General features: G+C 39.1%; 1 protein-coding gene across 4 annotated transcripts in view; it reads left to right on the top strand.

The window, feature by feature from the left end:
* Positions 1 to 19,098, top strand: part of NMNAT3 (nicotinamide nucleotide adenylyltransferase 3) — a 22,514-nt gene extending 3,416 nt beyond the window's left edge. Inside the window, exons 1-5 of one of the 4 annotated variants that reach the window (XM_009325040.1) lie at positions 2,939 to 2,994; positions 7,934 to 8,020; positions 9,227 to 9,410; positions 13,540 to 13,649; positions 18,310 to 19,098. In XM_009325040.1, coding sequence (XP_009323315.1) covers positions 9,253 to 9,410; positions 13,540 to 13,649; positions 18,310 to 18,719 — 678 coding nt within the window. In that variant the 5' untranslated portion in view covers positions 2,939 to 2,994; positions 7,934 to 8,020; positions 9,227 to 9,252 and the 3' untranslated portion in view covers positions 18,720 to 19,098. Of the gene's footprint in view, positions 1 to 2,857; positions 2,995 to 7,933; positions 8,021 to 9,226; positions 9,411 to 13,539; positions 13,650 to 18,309 lie in introns of those variants that run through there. The other 3 variants (XM_009325039.1, XM_009325042.1, XM_009325041.1) reach the window with 3 other exon arrangements.
* The last annotated feature ends 4 nt before the right edge of the window (positions 19,099 to 19,102 follow it).

The following is a 19,102-nucleotide window of genomic DNA, read 5'->3' as shown; positions in this document are numbered from 1 at the left end:
GTGTGAACCTCATGAGGTTCAACAAGGCCAAGTGCAAGGTCCTGCACCTGGGTCGGGGCAACCCCCAGTATCAATACAGGCTGGGGGATGAAGGGATGGAGAGCAGCCCTGCCAAGGACTTGGGGGTACTGGTGGATGAAAAGCTGGACATGAGCCAGCAATGTGCGCTTGCAGCCCAGAAGGCCAATCGTATCCTGGGCTTGCTCTGGTGAGACCCCACCTGGAGTACTGCGTCCAGCTCTGGAGCCCTCAGCATAAGAAAGACACGGACCTGTTGGAGTGGGTCCAGAGGAGGACCACAAAAATTATCAGGGGGGTGGAACACCTCTCCTATGAAGAAAGGCTGAGAGAGTTGGGGTTGTTCAGCCTAGAGAAGAGAAGGCTTTTGGGAGACCTTATTGCAGCCTATCAGTACTTAAAGGGGGCTTATAAAAAAGATGGCAGCAACCTTTTTGTTGCAACCTGTTGTGACAGGACAAGGGGGAATGGCTTTAAACTAAAGGGGGGTAGATTTAGACTAGACATAAGGAAGAAATTTTTTATGCTGAGGGTGGTGAAACACTGGCCCAGGTTGCCCAGAGAGGTGGTGGATGCCCCATCCCTGGAAACATTCCAGGTCAGATTGGACGGGGCTCTGAGCAACCTGATCTAGTTGAAGATGTCCCTGCCCACGGCAGGGGGTTGGACTAGATGGCCTTTAGAGGTCCCTTCCAACCCAAACTATTCTATGATTCTATGATACAAGATTGTATAAGCCTGTTTGCAGGGCTGGATGCTGAGCAACATCATTGTAGTTATTACTGTAAAAAGTTTCTGCTTCTAGGAAATTCTTAGTCTGGGATTAATTGATTTATCACTGAGAGTTCAGCACTGACTAATCTGTGGCAACAGAATCTAGCAAAAAGTTGGGACTGTAGGAGAACACTGACATGTTCTAGCAATGGTTTCTTTTTCAGTTAATCACAGATCCTAATGTTTTGCTACCTGTTTCAAGGCAAAAAGACCTTTCCCCATACAATGAAGATACGTTTACAGAACTGCTGATACTGAACAAAAGAACACTTTGAGTTTGATTTTTTTCTCAATAAAGAATCTGTAAAGTTTGCATACAGTTTTCATGTATGAGTTTGTTAGTGTCTATACAGGGACAGTAAATCAGAGTAAAGAGAGTGTGCTGTGAAATGTGCTTCCTACAGCTGCTACAATTGTAGACCATAAAATTGTTGCTAACTTTCAATGGCTCTACAGCCAGCGAGTCTTTTCTCCCCCAGTGTATCTCCCGTAGTATGATGGGAGATATTAGAAATGAGTAAAGTAAAACGAAAACAGTATAAAAGAATCCTAATATGTATATTCAGTGCTAGATGGTCAAGGTACAGATAGCACGTATGCTTCAAAGAATTTTCTCTATAAAAGTTTGCAAACTGCCAACATGTCGCAAGTGAAAATATTAAAACTTGTTGCTAGGTGCACTGGATGCTGTTAAATGGTACAGTCCTAGTCTTCAGAGTTATAAATCCTCTGTAAATGAACTGATAGAGTTGGCAGCTATAAAACATCAACATGATATTGATTTAACCATTATTGTTAAATTTTTCTAAGTAGGAAAAGGGGAAAAAAAATATAAGGGAATAAGGACTTGGAACAGTGAGAGGTAGGCTCTGACCTACCGTGCTTTGGTACACTGCAGATGGAGAATAGGATTTGGCTAAACAGAGCACAGAATCCGTACCGGATTCGGTCTGTTAACCCAAGACTGGCTTCTGAAGTTTGGGATGCAAGTGTCTTCTGCAGAAAGCCTGTTACACTTGATGGAGAGGGCTGGAGGCCAGGGGAAGGGAAGAGAATGGTGTATGTGTGATATATGGGTGTGAGCATTGTAGAGATTTCAAATCCTAGGAATAGAAGAGAGCCCCATCTTGATATTGGATAAACAGATATGTATGTGGGATACAATTGTTTTTATCATGCCAGATATATTCTGGATCAGTTGTAAAAAAGAGCTATGCAAATAAGTAGCTCCAAGCACGGTGACTAACTTAAACTGATTTCCACTACATTTTTATTGAGATGACTGACATTTTAACTAAATTACATAAGGGTTGTTTGTAAATGCACCTGCAAGGCTCCTAACAGCATTGCTCCCCACCCATGCACCCTATTCATAGCTTTTTAATGTCCCCAGTGTTTTCCTGTGACAGCTATAGTTTCTCCTCCCTGCTGTTGCCTGTCGTTGATCCACCATCACTTGCTCTGCCATCCAGCAAAGAAACTATACAGGCAATTGCTGATAATCCGGCTAGAAGTATGTGCCAGCTGGCTGGCCACCAGCTGCCGCCTGCCCACCTCTAAGGAAGTCAGACCTGTACGTTTGGGTGTTGCATGTGAGGTTTTGTCATACGTTGCAAAGGTCCACTGTAAGGACTTATTTAAAAAAAAAAAAAAATCTGCTTTTGTAGCAGGCCTACAGGTTACAAAGTTATTAACAGGGCACTGACAGAAAGACAGAACAAAACCTTGTTTTCTGACAAAAGCAGATTAAAAATAAAAAATGTAAAAAATCTGACAGTTTTTAATAATAGTGACAATATGAATTTCTAGAAATACTTTCTAGCCATCTCTGTATGTGGGGAAGCAGAATTTGTTGATGCTCTCCTAATTAATATCAAGGAACACGTGTTTCTGAGCTAGTACTTCCTGTATGCTGTGATGACACAGAGGACTGATCTTCTGATACTTTACTAGTGTTCCAGGAATACACAGTTCTGGAAACAGTGCTCCCTTTAGTTTGAAGAACAATGGGCAGGCTGCTCTTTGTCAAGTTTGTCTTTTATTTTAATAATTTTTTTTTCTTTAGGGTGGAGTTTTAATGTTTTGATGTCGGAATGAAGAGCAGGATACCTCTCATTCTTCTAGCTTGTGGCTCCTTTAACCCCATCACGAACATGCATATGCGTTTGTTTGAGCTGGCTAGAGATCACCTGCACCAAACAGGTCAGTAAGGTGGTGTTAGGATCACGCACACGTGGTGGTTTACTGCGAAAGGAAGAATTTTAACACTCGCTGTAGATGAGATGGCATTTTACAGCTGGCCTAATTTTAATATTCTTTATTGATCATTCAATATGAGGCTTTCATGGCATATTCAATACAAAGTCTAGCATTACCTCTTCCTTTGGCTCAGTACATAAACAAATATCATGAGTGTTCATGCAAATAAAGTGAAAGTTTTATCAGCCGTTTTAGGATCATATTCATGGAACAGGCTGAGCTTTGTGAAAGAGTATGCTTAACAATTTTTAAACTGAGAAGAACCATTTACATTCAAGTTTCATGCTTTTATGATACATTGTGTTTTAATATGAAGAAGTGTTACAGTTAGCAGTTTTGACAGCCGGGTGAAACTGGAGAAAAGATGAAACGTTAATTATTCATTATCCATCTTCACTAAGAGGTACAAGTTATCTCCCCTAGCAAAATAATTTAGGAGATCAGAAAAGCTAGATGTCAGCAGACTAGAAAGTTTTGGCAACAAAGGAGAAAGGTGGGTAACATCAGGAACTTAAGCAAGAATCAGAAGAGCTACTGAGAAGCATTGAACTCTAAGCTTGATCAAGTAAGTTGCTGAGGCTTTTTTTTTTTTTCCATCTGGCAGCTAAAATATACACGTTTCTGGAAGAGGTTGGAAGGGAATCATAGCTTATTGCAACCTGACAGAGAAGTTTCTAGGGAGGTGGTTCAGTAGGAACGTGAACAGAAAATAATAGTAAGAGGAATGTGGCTGTCAAATTGTGGGGAGGGGGGGAGAGAATCTGGTAACCCACCGATACGGTTCTGCAGTAAAAGCAGCAACTACATACTCACCATACACTGTGAGAATACTTTGACTTTCATGAGGAAGAATTACACAACTGGCTCTGAGGGCTGCCTCTGCCAGTCTCTATTTTCCTGTAACTCTAAAATTATTTTGTTGCTCCCGCAGGACTAGAAATGAAGGGTTAAGAAGGGATTTGAATTGGCTTTTCTCACTGTAATTTTATAACTGCTTCTGCTGCCCAGGTGTGCAAGGAGTAGAAAGGTAATGTGAGACCAATTGGTACTTCTGTTTAAGTCATATGTTATAGTCCAGTAACTTATTTCTTTACCTTGAGAGAAGGATTGAAGTGGGAAATGAATTATGATTCTGTCTGAATCGCAATTCATTGTCTGGTCTCCTGCAGGGTCTGTGTAACAAGACTCCACCCCTTACTCAGAGCAGTTTACTGAAACAAGTCTAGTGAAAATGGTATTAAAAATGAAATTTGGAAAGGCTGAAATGAAAGTTGTGCATTACATTGCACCTCTCTAACATCAGTGCTTAGTTCTGGATAGGATGTGACTTGCCTTTTGACTTCTTAGTTTAATGTGTGGAGTCTTACTAGTATAAGTACTTCATGCATCAAAGAAGGGGACTTCATTTCTGTCTGGGTTGCCTACAGTGTCATCATTGCACTTTCTGAATGCTTAACCCAGGATGTCTGAAAAGCAAGAATCCTCAATTAGCTTGTGGAAGCTTTACCCATCCCAAGTAGAGGTAGCTTTATTTGAAGTAACTGTAAATGTAGAGATATGTGTTTATATGTATGGGTACACAAATCTGGTATATGGTCTTTCTTGCTTCGGTAAAGACAGTTTCTCAAACAGAAGGGGTTAGCAACATGCTATAAAAATGATCGATTCTGGATGCCTGTTCTATGGCAGAACATTCCCACCCAGGACACCAATTGGTCATTCTCTCATGTTTTTAGTCCTGTTTCCACTTCTGCAGTTACCCAGGGAAGGAGAGGAAAAATTGGAGCTTATTTGCTGAGAAGAAGCACTAACTGCAGACTGGGAGCTGATAGTGGGGCTAGAGGACAATGGTTATACAGGATTAAAGCTTGTTTCAAGTGAGGTAGTGGTCTGCTATATTCGCATTGATTCCCTTTGCAGTGAGAACAGTGCACTTGCAAGCTAACATACATACTGAATGCCCGAAAAGGTAACTAGCATGAGTGAAGAATTAACTAGGATGAGGGGAGATGTTTCCTAGGCTGTGAAAATGACTTACTTCTGGTGCTACTTCAGAATTCCTGTTCAATCACAAATCGGGCAGAAACGATGAGTTGTGCAACAGCTTGGCTGGAGTTGACTTCAGTCAGGTTTTACGGTTATGAATGACATGACTACACCTGATCTGCATCCTGACTGACATCTCCAGCAATTCTGTCTGCCAGCTTTTTGCACATCACTTCAGTTTCAAATGCTGTCTAATCTTATGTTTCATACATCCCTGTTTTAAGTAGGGAATTTTACTGAGTTTCTGATACTTTAAGCAGTATCTGCAGTTTCATTGCCCCGTGTCAAGTAATTAATCCTTTTTCTGTTAATATCAGCCGACAAATCTTGTCATGCTGCTTTTTAAATACAACAGATGTAGCTACGTGTGACTGAATAATGATTGTCTTTATCTGGATTTTGTCTCTACTCATGTGAATTTGACTCTTTACACATCCTCACACATAGCTAGAATTTTCTCAGATTCAATCCCTTGTTTTAAAATTGTTTCTTGAAATTTGCACTGACTGTGGCAAATGCCTTTCCAGTGTTTTAATACCTAATGCCAGATGCTTTTATTTCTCTTTGACTGTCTTTCTCATTTGACCATGAAGTCCAAAGAAATAGTACTAGAATCAATCTATGTAAGATGTTTAAAACCTTGTTTCCCAAGTATTGGCAGTGGAGGATACTTATATCACCAAGTTTCCAGATAGATAAGACCAAAAGGGATAGAGGGCAAAGGAGGGGGGTATGAAAGACAAGATGTTTCTATCTGTGGCAAGACAGATGCAAGGGGGAGGTGAAGGACAATGAGTCACTGTCTTATGAAAACTTGGGAAAAATGTGACACAATCAATGGGTTGTGTCAGATGCAGCACTGGGCAGCAGAGCTGAAAAGTCCAAGGAGTAGTCACTAACCAGCCTTGGGAATTTGGAAGTTTATGTTGTTCAAGGGCTGCATCTGATTAAAATGGACTGACATTTTCAAGAAGGGGATAGGAACAGATTGTAGCAGCAGCCAGTCAGCATAAATGCAGACTTCAGTTTGTTTTCCTGCAACAATTCTGATAAGTGGAATTTGGTAAGTGGAATTTGAAAACAACACAAAACCCCCTGGTTTGATCCTACTGTTTTGATAGTGTGTATAGCAATACAGATACATGACTGGAATAGGATCAGATCAGCAGTAGTTACTCACTACATCTACCATAAATATTGACAGACATTAGTTAAAATTAACTGAACTTAAAAAATGAAAAGGAAACATCTGATTTTTTTTTTTCATTATAAGATTTACAGCAGCGCTTGCTTAAATAGAGCAGTAGCTGGTTAAGTGTATTAGGCTTTACCCTTGAAACATGCATGAAGAGGGATGCATGTGTGACTTAGCATTCAGACAGAATTAAAGCTATAGAGTGCACTTTGCAGAGGTGCAAATCAAAGCAGCAAAAGCATAAATCTTAAGACATCTCAAGACATACCACATCCCTAAAGAAAACGCTTCTGTTACAGAAAACTCAGTTTTCTGAATACTGTTATCAGTGCATACAGTTTAGGTCCTAACCTTTTTCTGAATTTAAGGAATGCTTTTCTAAGTGGAAGAAGTGTAGGCATCTTTCCGTTCCGCAAGTTTTGTTGTCTTACTCTAAAACCCAGCGAAATAAGGGGTGGGTGTCCCCTGCTTGCAGTGGTATTTGGGTTATGCCCTGTATTTGACTTTGGAATCCTAGTCATCTCTTTTGTAGCATCTCTGAAGAGAACCATTGCTTCCCAGTCATGTTACATGGCAAAAGTCAGCTTGGATGATAGCATTTCAGAACAAGGTGTCCTGTGAGTAGAGCTACGATACTTTATTATTCACATTGTTACTCTCAAGATGTTGGTTTTATCCTTCCTTTCTGGAGGAAATACTCATTTTCATAGCTGTCAAGATACCGCCTTTCCTTCTTTTTGTCCAAATCCAGTGAACTCTATAGAAATGAAGTTGTATTTTGAGGTCTTGGTACGAAATGTTTGTTACAGATGTGAGGCATGGAGATCATTCAGCATTTATTTGGGGACTGATCATTGTGCATGCTCAGTTACTCAGCTGTTGGAGGAGCTGCTGAAGTCGCAATGTATTTCAGTGGCTGCCTGACTACAGAGGTAAATCTGCATCTTCAGGCCCTGTAGTTCACTCAACGAGGCGGATATGATTTATGTTTGTCTAGGTACTCATATGGCATCTGTCACTAAATTTTTGCACACCTCATCTAGTTCAGTGAATGCATCTTTCAAGCACTCTGAAGTGTTGAAGGCAGAGTCATCCATCCTATGGAGAGCTATCCTAAAAGATTGCCCATTACTGCTGTGATGTATTTGTTGTTTATGTTGACTTTCAATGCAACGATTGCTGAATTGTTTACCCCTTTGATTTTCCTTCTGTTGAATTCCCTTCACAGAAGGTGACTGAACATGAAGTAAAAAAAGTCTTGCCTATTTTCTTTTCCTTTTTCATGCTTGGGTGTTTGGTTTTCAGTGGGGTTTTTTTTTTTTGGTGTTTGCATTGGTGGGGATTTTTGGTGTTTGGGGTTTTGGTTTTGGGGGGTTGTTTTTTGGTGTTTGGGCTTTGGGGTGGTTTTGTTGGGGTTTTTTGGTGGGTTTGGGTCTTTTTGTGTTGGGTTTGGGTGTGGTTTTGGGAGGGGGTATTGGTTTTTTGGTTTTTTTTCCCCTGTGGATGAGAACTATATGGTCTTTAAACTAATGTCCATGTCTGCAGGAAGGGAAAATTTGCATGTTTGAGTTGGTGTCACATTTAATTGATGTCATAGAAGCTACCAGCGAGTCTAACTCTGTGGTTTTTTCTATTATAAAGTGTAAGTTGGGAGAGCTGAATACTGAATGATAAGGAGTTTCATTGTAACCTAGAGATGGGATTGGCATTCGTCTGTAATATTTTTATGTAAGCCTACATCAGTGAAACTTTTAAAGCTTTGGAGTTTTAACAGGAAGGTAGCAAACTACATTAAAATAAGTGTGTTGGCGCATCTTTTGATACTGTCATTACTAAAATTTTACAATATTAAATTGTCATGTGCCAGTATGAGAAATTATGAGTCCAGGGGTATCATTTTCATTACAAAGCAATAGAGGGAACTTGCTGCATTTAAGTTTCTTTGTTGAAACAATTGAATTAGAAAAAAGGAAGAGGAATTTTTTCCCCCCTTCAGTATCATATTTATCATAGTTATTTAAAATGCCTGTGTTACATTAGAAATTATTTTGTTTCATTTCTGTTTATTTGAAACATCCTTTCTCTCCTCTCCATTTCATAAGGGATGCAGCTCATATCAGTGCTTTATTTCCCTGTTGATTTATTAAAACATTTTTGTTTCCTGATTTGAGGCCAGAACTGCAAATTCTAACAAAAAGAGCTTGTTGTGTTAATGATTACATTATGTTACCAGAATAGAAAAATATGGGCATATTTTCAAATTTAATTAACATGATCAGCCAGATAGAAAGGGTCTTTAATGGCTGCTAAGCTGATGTTTGGACCATAGTGCTGTAAGTCTCATTTTAGACTCCATTAGCCCCATCTTTGTTCTTGAATCTTCTGATTTGTCTAAATCACATTAATCACATCTGCAGTAATATGCTATAATTCTTGCTTTAACACAATGAAAAGGCATAATGATTTTGATAAATAACAAGCATCAGATGCTGAAGAACAAAGCAATGGTCAGTTAAGTCATCCATTGCTCTGGCTATATAAAAGCTGTACTCATTGGAATATAAAAATTAATTATATCTAGCAATTTTGATAGTTTGCATCATAAATTATAAACATCTCTACTTGCTTGAAAATTGTATGTTCATCCAGCTTTCCTTTTTGAATAATCTAATAGGATAAACATATAGATAGTAATTGTTAGCAGTTCACAGAGGAACAAGAAGGCTGCTTTTTAATTTTTTAAATTGCTGTTTCTGTATTAAAAATACACCTGGATCAAGTTGTTCATAGCCTCTTATAACTTTGAAGTTAACTATGCATTGAAGAGGTTGGACTAGATGAGCTCCCAAGGTCCTGTCCACCCTAAATTTTCAAGATTCTGTGAAGATGACTTATTTTTCTTTTTCTCTTTTTTTCTTTTCTGTTTTTCAAAAGGAAGGTATCAGGTGATTGAAGGCATAATGTCTCCTGTTAATGATGACTACAGAAAGAAAGGTTTGGTGTCAGCAAGGCACCGGATAGCAATGGCTAAACTAGCGCTGGAGACATCTGACTGGATTCGAGTTGATCCATGGGAGAGTGAACAGGAGACTTGGACAGAGACAGTAAAAGTATTAAGGTAATTACGTTTTTTTTCATTTATGAAGTTACTGATTGCCAAAAATCTGTCAGGCTACCAGGTCAATGCACAGAACTCGCTCCTGTAAAACACCCAAGCAAAGCAGAACATGTCTGTTTATGGCATCACCTGCTACGAGATAAAGTATTATATCTGTGAGCAATGAAAATTCACATCACTTTCCTTCAGAAAGGCTGTGTAGTCAGTATTCCCCATCTGGAGTCTTTCCTTTGCTAGAGCAAAGCAGACAGGCTTTCCCCAGACCTATGCAATACTCTACAGTACTGCACTTGTGCCGTTTAAGTAGTTAGATGCATGTGGAAAGCCTCTGTCAAGAAAGGGTCTTGCAAAAATTATAGTCACTGAAAGAGTTCTGCAGAAAAGTTCTTGGCTCTCATGTTATTTATCTTGTAATATAGACATCTTAACTGGAAAGCAAGGGAGTTTACAAACAAACCTGTTCTTCAGGAGCATCCCTATTCCAGATTAGCTATGTTGGCATTATTATGCCTGCAGGTTTATCTATTCACACATCCTTGAAAAGTTTTCTTACTAACTCTAATGGCAAGTTAAACCCAAGCCCGTAACTGCTGATATTTTCTTGAAAATCACTGAGTTTGCTGTGGTTTTGTGCTGGAAGGAAAAATTAAACAGTTTGTCCAAAACCTGTTAATTTGATGTAAGGACCTTGAAACGTGCCTTTTATCCATATGGTTGGTCTTGGTAATAAATGCACTATGGGGCAAGGTATGAAAACGAACTTCTTGTGCTAGCCACTTTTTGGAAATGTAGATGCTACAGAAGTCAACAGATACTGTTAAGTGAAAGACTTCATGGATGTCTTTCAAGAAAGCAAGTATGCTTTAAGAACTATCAATGATTCTTCATTTCTATCCACATTTTCTAGATTACTTTCTAACTGGAAAGAGTTGTTTGCATAGCTTAAGGCTCTAAAATGTGCCTTCCAACAACTGCCCAGAAAGCTCTTATGGCTCTATGTAAAAGCAATTAAAAAACAGACCTGTTACTTTGCAAAAGCATACATAAGAATACCCTGCATACTTATAAAACAACTAGTGGAGCCTTTTAGTTCTGCTTTTATTTGCTTCACTGAGTGAACACAGACATCCAGTTGCTTCTTTTGGCCCTTCCCTCCAGCCAGCAGAATAGGATCGGGGCAGGAGGAAGACTAGGCAATCTACCCTGTCTTTGCAGAAAACTTCTCTATCCTTTTCTCTAATCACAACTGTACATTCCAATGTGAGAAGTCACCAAAAGGTCTGTCCTGCAGTATTGGTTGGGTATGGGATTTTGCTCCTAAACTTCAGTTTCGTAAAACTGTTTTCCTCCAGAGAAGCAGCCACAAATCTTAGAGATCAGGTGATCTTACTTACAAAGGCTTTGATCTTGCACAGCTCCAACTGAAGTGAGTACTATTTGCAAGATTAGGTTTGTAAATTGTAAATCCAATTCAGAGTCCTTTAGGATAAGAGGTATGTATAATTTTCTGCTCAGGGAAAGTGGTATCAATGTAGTATGAACAGCCAAACTGCCTGTCTGCCTAGAAAGTGAACCTCTAGTTTTATAAATAAATTCACAAAATGTTGAAATGGATGCCTATTCAGGAGAGAGATGAGCTTAAATAATTTTTCCCAAATGATGACCTATATTAATGAGCTGAACTAGTGCCATAATCTAATGCTGAACCCTGACCCTTGAATGGGGAAGCAGCATCCTGATAAAATAGCACATGTACGTATTTTGACTTTATATTGTATTCTAACTGTCACACGTGAATATTAAAAAAAAAAAAGAGGTGACTTTAGGGCTAGGTCCTTACCAAGTATGAACAGGCAATGGTTTATTATGGAGTTGTGCTTCTTCACAAGTGTTGAAGGTTAATCTATAGATTCTCCCCTGGTCAAAGAACCAAGAACCAATTGCTACCTTCATTATAAGCTCCCTCAGGTAGGAAACTTCAGTACCAATAGAAAGAGATTTTGCTATTGCAAGGCAAAGGCAAAAAACATTATTGTACCTAAATGTCTCTTCTTATCAGTATTTTGAATTGTACACTTAACTGCAGTAGAACATTGTGTCCTGAGACACATAAATGGCCTTTTCCTACAGTACTTGTTTTACCTGAGTGCAATGAAAATGTGATATTTCATCAAAATCTGTGGATTTTGCAGAGGCTCCCAAATAGTTATGATATAAAAGAATTTTAAGCAGCAAAGCTCATATGCCACTTGTGGTGGTGCTGTTAGTTGCCTGTTACGTTAAGTGAGTATGGAAATTCTGGAGACTATCCCAAGGCTTTTTTTAGAGGGGAGGAGGGAACATGATAGAGCTATTTCCCACTTAGCTGCTGTTCCTGAATATTCTTCCTAGACAAGAAAACAGTATTGTCAGTAATCAAAGAACTACATTCATTCCTCTTGTAATGTAGCTTTGATTGTGGTGCAGATATACTATGAATTAATTTAGAATTGGCAAAGATCTATCTCACCCAACTTTTTGTTGAATTGCACTTGTGATTTAATTATATAGTTATTCAAAGCTTCATATACAGTTCAGAAAATGCTTGATAAACTGACAGATTGGTTTGTCCTTTTTGGTGTGTCTTTAAAATGACGTAAGCCTGCCTTCTGAACAGACCTTTTGGCAGTTAAGATTTTGCAGTACTTGTAATGTTAGTCCTGCAGTGAGCTCTTTGCCAAGAGTTCTTATTTTTGAATCCTGGCCCAAGAATGTCAGTTCATGATACAAAGTTGGAGTACTTGACTATACATAGCATCAGCCTGTTTACAAGAAGCCAGGATTAAAAATAGAAAGGAAGGAAGGCACAGGCCAAGCTATTGCTACCTTCTCTCTACTACCATATGTCCCTCACCTCTTGTCTATGCAGTTTCTTTAGCCAATGGCTGAGCATCAAAAATTACTGGAGATAGTTATGCAGCCTGTCTAGGTATAGGTTCTTGACACTTGTGCAACTTATTCCTGTGGCTAAAAGTATTTGCATGATTTGAAGAGCGTACATTTAAATCACTAAACTATAAATTCATTCCTTAGGCCAGACATTCAGAGGGTTATCTACGGCTTTGTACATGTACTGAATTCAGACTGTACCTTGTAACTCATGATCTTTCCTTTGAGACAGTAATATAAGACCCGATGGTCACTTTGGCTATATATGTGCTAGACAGAGATGGAACACTGGCTTGAGTCTGTGCCTGCCTGCCCGGTTTAACCGTGAGCTTGTTTCCTGAAATGATTTTGGCTCGTGCCCATATGAGCAATGCCTAAGCATGGCTTAGGATGGTGCAAGTCAGGGACTATTCTAAACAGGCAAGGCCATGCTGATTTGGAAGGAAGGGAGTTTAGGTGTTTGGATCAAAGATTGGCACTTGCCTTTGTGATCAAAGAAGGGACCACTACCACGAGGTAATAGTACTAGTATTGCAGTGGGGCACCAGTGATCAGGAGCAGCAAAAGAATAAAGTAATAGAAACCTGGAAAAACTGACAAAAGGATCCTTGCCTGCCTTCATGGATCTGAACTCACTAAAATTAGAAGCATCGCAGATGTCAAAAATCTTATGAGAACTGTATATTTTGCATTTCTCAGGCTTGCGATTCTTTTATTTAAAATGAAAGGGAAAACCACAAGGTGGAAACTCAGGTAACATGTTTTTGTGGAGAAGAGGGTGAGAACAAGAATGTCTCCTCCTGAAAACTGAGCACACATTATAGAAACATCACCATGAGGGGTTGTATTTAACCAAGAAATTAAATCTAGTAACTGAAGTGTGATTTAATCCTGTTTCAAGCAAAAACCACCACAATGTTTTAAATGTAATGTTGCTACCAAAATTGCCATAATGGTAGAATTTCAAAAAGGAATTGAAAACCAGAGTGCCATTACGGAGATTGCTTGTGAATTCTGCAAAATGTTAACTACATTGATAATAATCTCATGCTAGAATTAATATGCTAAATTCTTAACAAATTGTATTCAAATCCAAAATGCATAAAAGCAGACTGTGTTCTTGAATCTGAAAGTGCCAGGTAATCGTTTTGTGCATCTCTGAGAGGATTACCTCACACAGAAGCTTTTATTTTAAATGCAGGCACCATTACAGTGAATCACTCGGCTTGCTCCAGTCCAAGAAGGAATTCATGAAAAAGAAGCGGCCCATAGAAAGATCTACAGAGGATTCCCTTTCTTACCAGCGCTCAGGTTGGTTCATAACTGTAAACACAACTCTTTGTTTAGCATTAAAAATAATACAGCTTTACCAGACTAGACTGATGAAAAAGTTGAACGTAGGAGCTGCTAAGTTTTGAGGGTTGGAGCTGCCTGCTGAAACCAAGCCATGCCAAATGCCAGCATGACTGCTGGTGCAGTTATTTTGTAGTAACTCCCACATAGACAGGAGACTTACTTTGGAGTTGTACTAACTCTTGGTTTTATAAGCATCTCTTTAGCTGTGTCAGAGATGTATGTTGTGGCCCTGCTGGTTTTGCAAAGCATAGAATATATGAATAAAAAATATAAAAAAATACAGGGATTACTTAGAATTGTAATTCTAGTGTTAGACAATGGACGAAGTATATGGATACCACACCAGTGATGCTGACGCATTGGTGTTTACTGCATTTCTGGACAGAAAAGCTTCTGTTGACTTTAGAAGTGTGACAGGTTCTGGAAACACTGTCAGTTTTGGGTTTCCTATTTTACCATATTCCCTAGCCTTACAACTTGCTAGGATGCTGCTAGATTTTTGATACATTACATTTTTCCTGTAGTATTACAGCACTTCTTGGACATGAATACATTTAAGTTGTTCATGGTTACACAAAAGTTTCCAAAAGATGAATTGTATCTATAGATGGTAGAGGAAAAAAAGTCTCAAGGTATTTGGACTGCAGTGGAATCTTGTGTCTGATGGGGTTAATGATTGTTGGCAAATGACAAGTCAGATTATTCCATATTGCCACACTAAGGAAAATTAGTGTGAAAGTAGTAAAGACTATTTTAATTTTCCATTACAAAAAATTCCTTTGGCTATTATTTTCTGTAGTTATTTCAAGCTCTATAGCATTTTATGTAAAAATGGTCAAGAAAACAACTGTTAAAATTAGTCTTTCTTTCCCAATAAAGATTCTCAGTTTAGAAGTCATCAGTCATCATCACAGGATTCCTCTACAGTCAAAAACAAAAGGCATAGCAAAAACTGGTGAGAAGGACGACAGGCAAGAAATAGGTTTCTCTGTCTAGTACATAGTGGCTGGATTTTTTTGATTTTTTTTTTTTTTTTTTTAATTCTATCTGGCAATATCCACAAAAAACAATCTGTTAGTTTGAACAGAGAAAGGCTAGCATCCTATTGTTACTTTCTTTTTCTGCCTTCAGTGCTTTGACTTACTGGGCAGTGATACTAACAACAAAAAACAATCTGTTAGTTTGAACAGAGAAAGGCTAGCATCCTATTGTTACTTTCTTTTTCTGCCTTCAGTGCTTTGACTGACTGGGCAGTGATACGGATTTGGCTATATTAAACACGTGGCCTGCCAAGAAGGAGCGGAATGGTTTTTTCCCACTTCCTTTGGTCACTAGCATGGTATGGCATGGGGCATGGGGAATTATCAAGAGCTGCTGAGAACTCCAGAGCAGAATAGAGTTCCTCCCCTTTCTCATAAATAAATGTTGGTTAGCACAAACTTTCTAATGGCAGGCAACTGTTACCCCCCCCCCACCGCCCCCAAAAAACCCCTCCCAACAATGAAATCTCTTGAATTGGGGTTTTCTGTGAAGTCTGTAGAAAGGCCCAGTCACCTAATGGAAGCTTTCACAAAGATCAGCTTGATGGCTGAATTTAGCAGTGGCAAAATTCCATAATACGCTATTTTTCTACTAAACGTATGCCTGTTAAACTGTAAGACTTCTTTGCATGGTGCTGAACCTCATGATTTTGTTCTACATGAAATAATCAGGTCACTTTAATATATATTGCAAATAAAAAGCTTCACTGAGGACAGGTATAGACAAATGATTGCTGTTTTAATAAACTTAGAATAGCTTATTGGTGCCAGTCATTCAGGACGAAGATGAAAACGACAAGACTACGGAGTTCTTTTTCTCTGTTTTTCAGTGCCCATGGATTTGCCATCCCTCCTTGCTTCACGTGCAATATTTCTTGTCCTACTTACAAGAGATGGTTGATTGCCTTCATTTCATTTTTAATTGAAACCCCTGCACTTCAAGTCTCTCAGTTGCCTTACGTGAACAACTTTGTTGTCACTTCTTGAATGCTTTTCCCTGGCATATTCCAACAGCAGTCTCCCTTAATTAGACCTTAAATCCAGCTACTTCCTTTGTGTTAATAGTTATTTCTTCTTTAGCTTACCCTCTCCTTTTTCCCTGAACAACACTTCAAAGAATTGCAATTCATTTCTGTCCACCAACATTGGAACAGGCTGCCCAGGGAAGTGGTTGAGTCACCATCCCTGGAAATATTTAAAGGACGTGTAGATGCGGCGCTCAGGGACATGGTTTAGTGGGCATGGGGGTGCTGGGTTGACGGCTGGACTCGATGATCTTAGAGGTCTTTTCCAACCTTAATGATTCTATGATTCTATGATCATTGGATGCAAAAATTTCCCTAATCCAGACACACCGTGGCCTGAAATAAAGGCTATTGTACTTATCAAAAAATGGAGCATTGCAGCAGCCATTTGCGTTTTATACCATTATCTATTGTGGAAGCTGCAGATCATCATTTAGCAAAGTGCTCTTAAAAGGCCAAAGACATATTTTTGTCACTGGCGCAGAAGATGTGGGGATATGCAGAGATCTATTTGTAAACTAACAGCCTTTTTGTGAAGCCTACAATCTGTTAATTTAGCTTCTAGTAACCTAGAACTGCAATGCATGCACATTCAGAGAAAACCCATCAACACTATAAAAGCTCTGGTGTAATATTTTTTCTAATACAGCTTGGGACAGAGTACTGTTTTATTGCGGAGGTTGCTGTTAAGTAAAAAGCAAGCTGTAACATAAAACCCAGGTAAAGCTCTGGAAAGCAGGGGACTGGAAACAGTCTAAACATGGAACTGAGGACAGGGAACTGGAAAGGAAAAGCAGAATCTCTGAATGGAAGGACAAGATTGGAACTGGCATGAGGAAATAGATGGGCAGAGGACAGCTTGGAAGGGATGAAGCAGAAAAGATCAGCTTTATCATGATAGAGCTTCCAGGGTTGTGTGAATCCTAAGGTTCTTGGTGTCTCATCGTTCATCAGCTGTCAGAAGTATCTGGGGCATTCTTTTAGGGTTTCGTACTCTTCAAGTCCTGGTCCACACAGGAATCACAGACAACTTTTGCAGGTACTTCTGTACTAGCTCAAGTGTCAGAGATGAGAGCACTGAATCTAAAGGTTCCAACCTTGCAGATGTGGGTATCAAAATAAAAATTACTGGGTGGTTTGTGGGGGAGGGGGCTGTTACAAGAATTTCACATTCCTACCAAATACACTAATTATAAACCCTAAAAAAACCAGAATTATATTTTTAAGTATGTGGACAGTCTATGGTGATTCTGTCAGGCATGAATGTTTCAAGATAGCCTTGTCCTATACAGTCCTCCTTCTATAGTAATGCTGCATTCAGAGCACAGGAAGGTGCAGTGCAGTACCCCGCCACCTTTGTTGTAGGGTCGGAAGGTGTGTAGTGAGGGGTGTAAGAAGAGAAGAAATACTTGCTGTAGTTAACTCCATGGTATATAGTAAACGTCTGCAAAACTGAGTGTATCTTAAGGCACTTAAGGTATGCTTTTCATGCATCATCACTGGTATGTTCCTTATTTTTCAAATCACTGATTTAAGGTGTTTGTATAAGACTTGCAGATGTGCTAACTGTCTGCAACCACAAATAAACGTAAAATGGAGACAATACCTCCATCCTTCCTCTTCATTTCACATGAATGCACAGCTGTGAAAATACCTAACGATGAGTGCTGTAGACCAGACTTTGAGGAAAGAGATAGTACTGTACTGGGGCTCAGGCGGTGGGCAGCAAATAAGAAATGGAGAGAAAACAAAAAAAAATTGTACTAGTGAAGATCATTCTTGGTCATTATTCAAGGTACAGCAAATTTGGCTTTAGACCTCTTTGTACTAGAACGAAAATACCATGGCCACATGACACAAAATATTACCTGTATAATATTCTGCTGGTTCAAATTTCTCTAAAGATAAAATAAAACTTAGTAGGTCAACTAACTAGCTTATCGTACCAGTAAGGTTAGTTAGATGAGATACAGTCCGTCATGTTTTAGATGATGTAGGTGCACAAACCCAGGCGAAATTCTAGGTTGTTCTCTGGCTAATGTGACAGTATGCGAACATTGCGTCTGTGGGCCAGAGCGCAGTAGGGCAGCCGCTCCCGAAGGGATGGGGAGCCATATGCGGTAACACAGTGGCAGGCAAGGGCCCCGCTGGCTGGGGTTGGTCCCACAGTACCTGAGCAAAGCCAGCAGGGCAGGCTGGGGTGTAGTAGCAAGGTTCAATCCAGTCTAGTCTTTGTGCTGAAATAATTCTCTTCTTCATTTGCTTCTTCCCATTTTTGGCTTGCTTGAGTGGAGGAATAATTCTCCTTTAACATTGTACAGATAATATTTGATATGCTGTGAGTGATGATGAAGTAGGTGATAAAGTAATTGTGACCAGACACATAAAATCCAAGTTGAATTTTTCTTGCAACCTTTTGAAAGAAAACTGGAGTAAAGGTAAATGATAAAAAAAAAAAAAAAAAGTTATGAGTTTAAACCAATTTTAAGTATAAACTTTCTAGAAAACCAAGCAAATACATAAATCTCTCATTTCCTTTTGTCTTTCTAGCTCTACCAGAATTAAAGCTGCTCTGTGGGGCTGATTTTCTACAGACAATTAATACACCCAATCTCTGGAAGGAAGAACACATCAAAGAAATAGTGGAAAAGTTTGGTTTGGTCTGTGTTAGCCGTGCTGGCTCTGATCCTGCTCGGTATATCAATGAATCAGACCTTTTAACTAAATTTCAGCACAATATCTTTCTGGTGAAAGAATGGATTCAGAATGAAATCAGTGCAACACAGATACGCTATGCCTTATGCAGAGGATTAAGTGTAAAATATCTCATACCAGATTCTGTTATATCCTACATTGCACACCATAATATCTACACAGAAGAGAGTGAGCGGAAGAATGAAGGTGACTTGCTTCAGCCTCTTAAGTTGCATAACACAACATTAAACCCTCTAAATGACTGATGTCTGTAGTGTGCGAAGTGGACAGACCTGGGGTTTTTTCATGTAAAGTTCTTGAGAAAGTTGTTTCTCGTTAATGAAGGGAAAGTACATCAGTCCAAAATTTCTTGAATTCATGTGTTGGTTTAAATTCATGGTTTTGTGTGTGGTAGTGCTTAAGCAAATCAGGATGCTCAGCTGCATAGCTTAAAATATATAAAGAACAGCTTCCTTGTGAAAATAAATTAAATAAGATCTTAACAGTAAATATTAATCTCCAGTAATACTTAAGGGTCAAACATAGTACTTTCCTGAACTGTAATTCTGTAATCCTACAGACAGTTTTAGCATGAAGATGCCTTACTGTTCTGAAGCAGCAAAATAAAATGAACCATAACTTTTCTTTA

Source organism: Pygoscelis adeliae, unplaced genomic scaffold (assembly GCF_000699105.1).
Source record: "Pygoscelis adeliae isolate BGI_AS28 unplaced genomic scaffold, ASM69910v1 Scaffold155, whole genome shotgun sequence".
NCBI classification, from domain to species: Eukaryota; Metazoa; Chordata; class Aves; order Sphenisciformes; family Spheniscidae; genus Pygoscelis; species Pygoscelis adeliae.
This window is presented reverse-complemented; position numbering and strand designations above follow the sequence as displayed.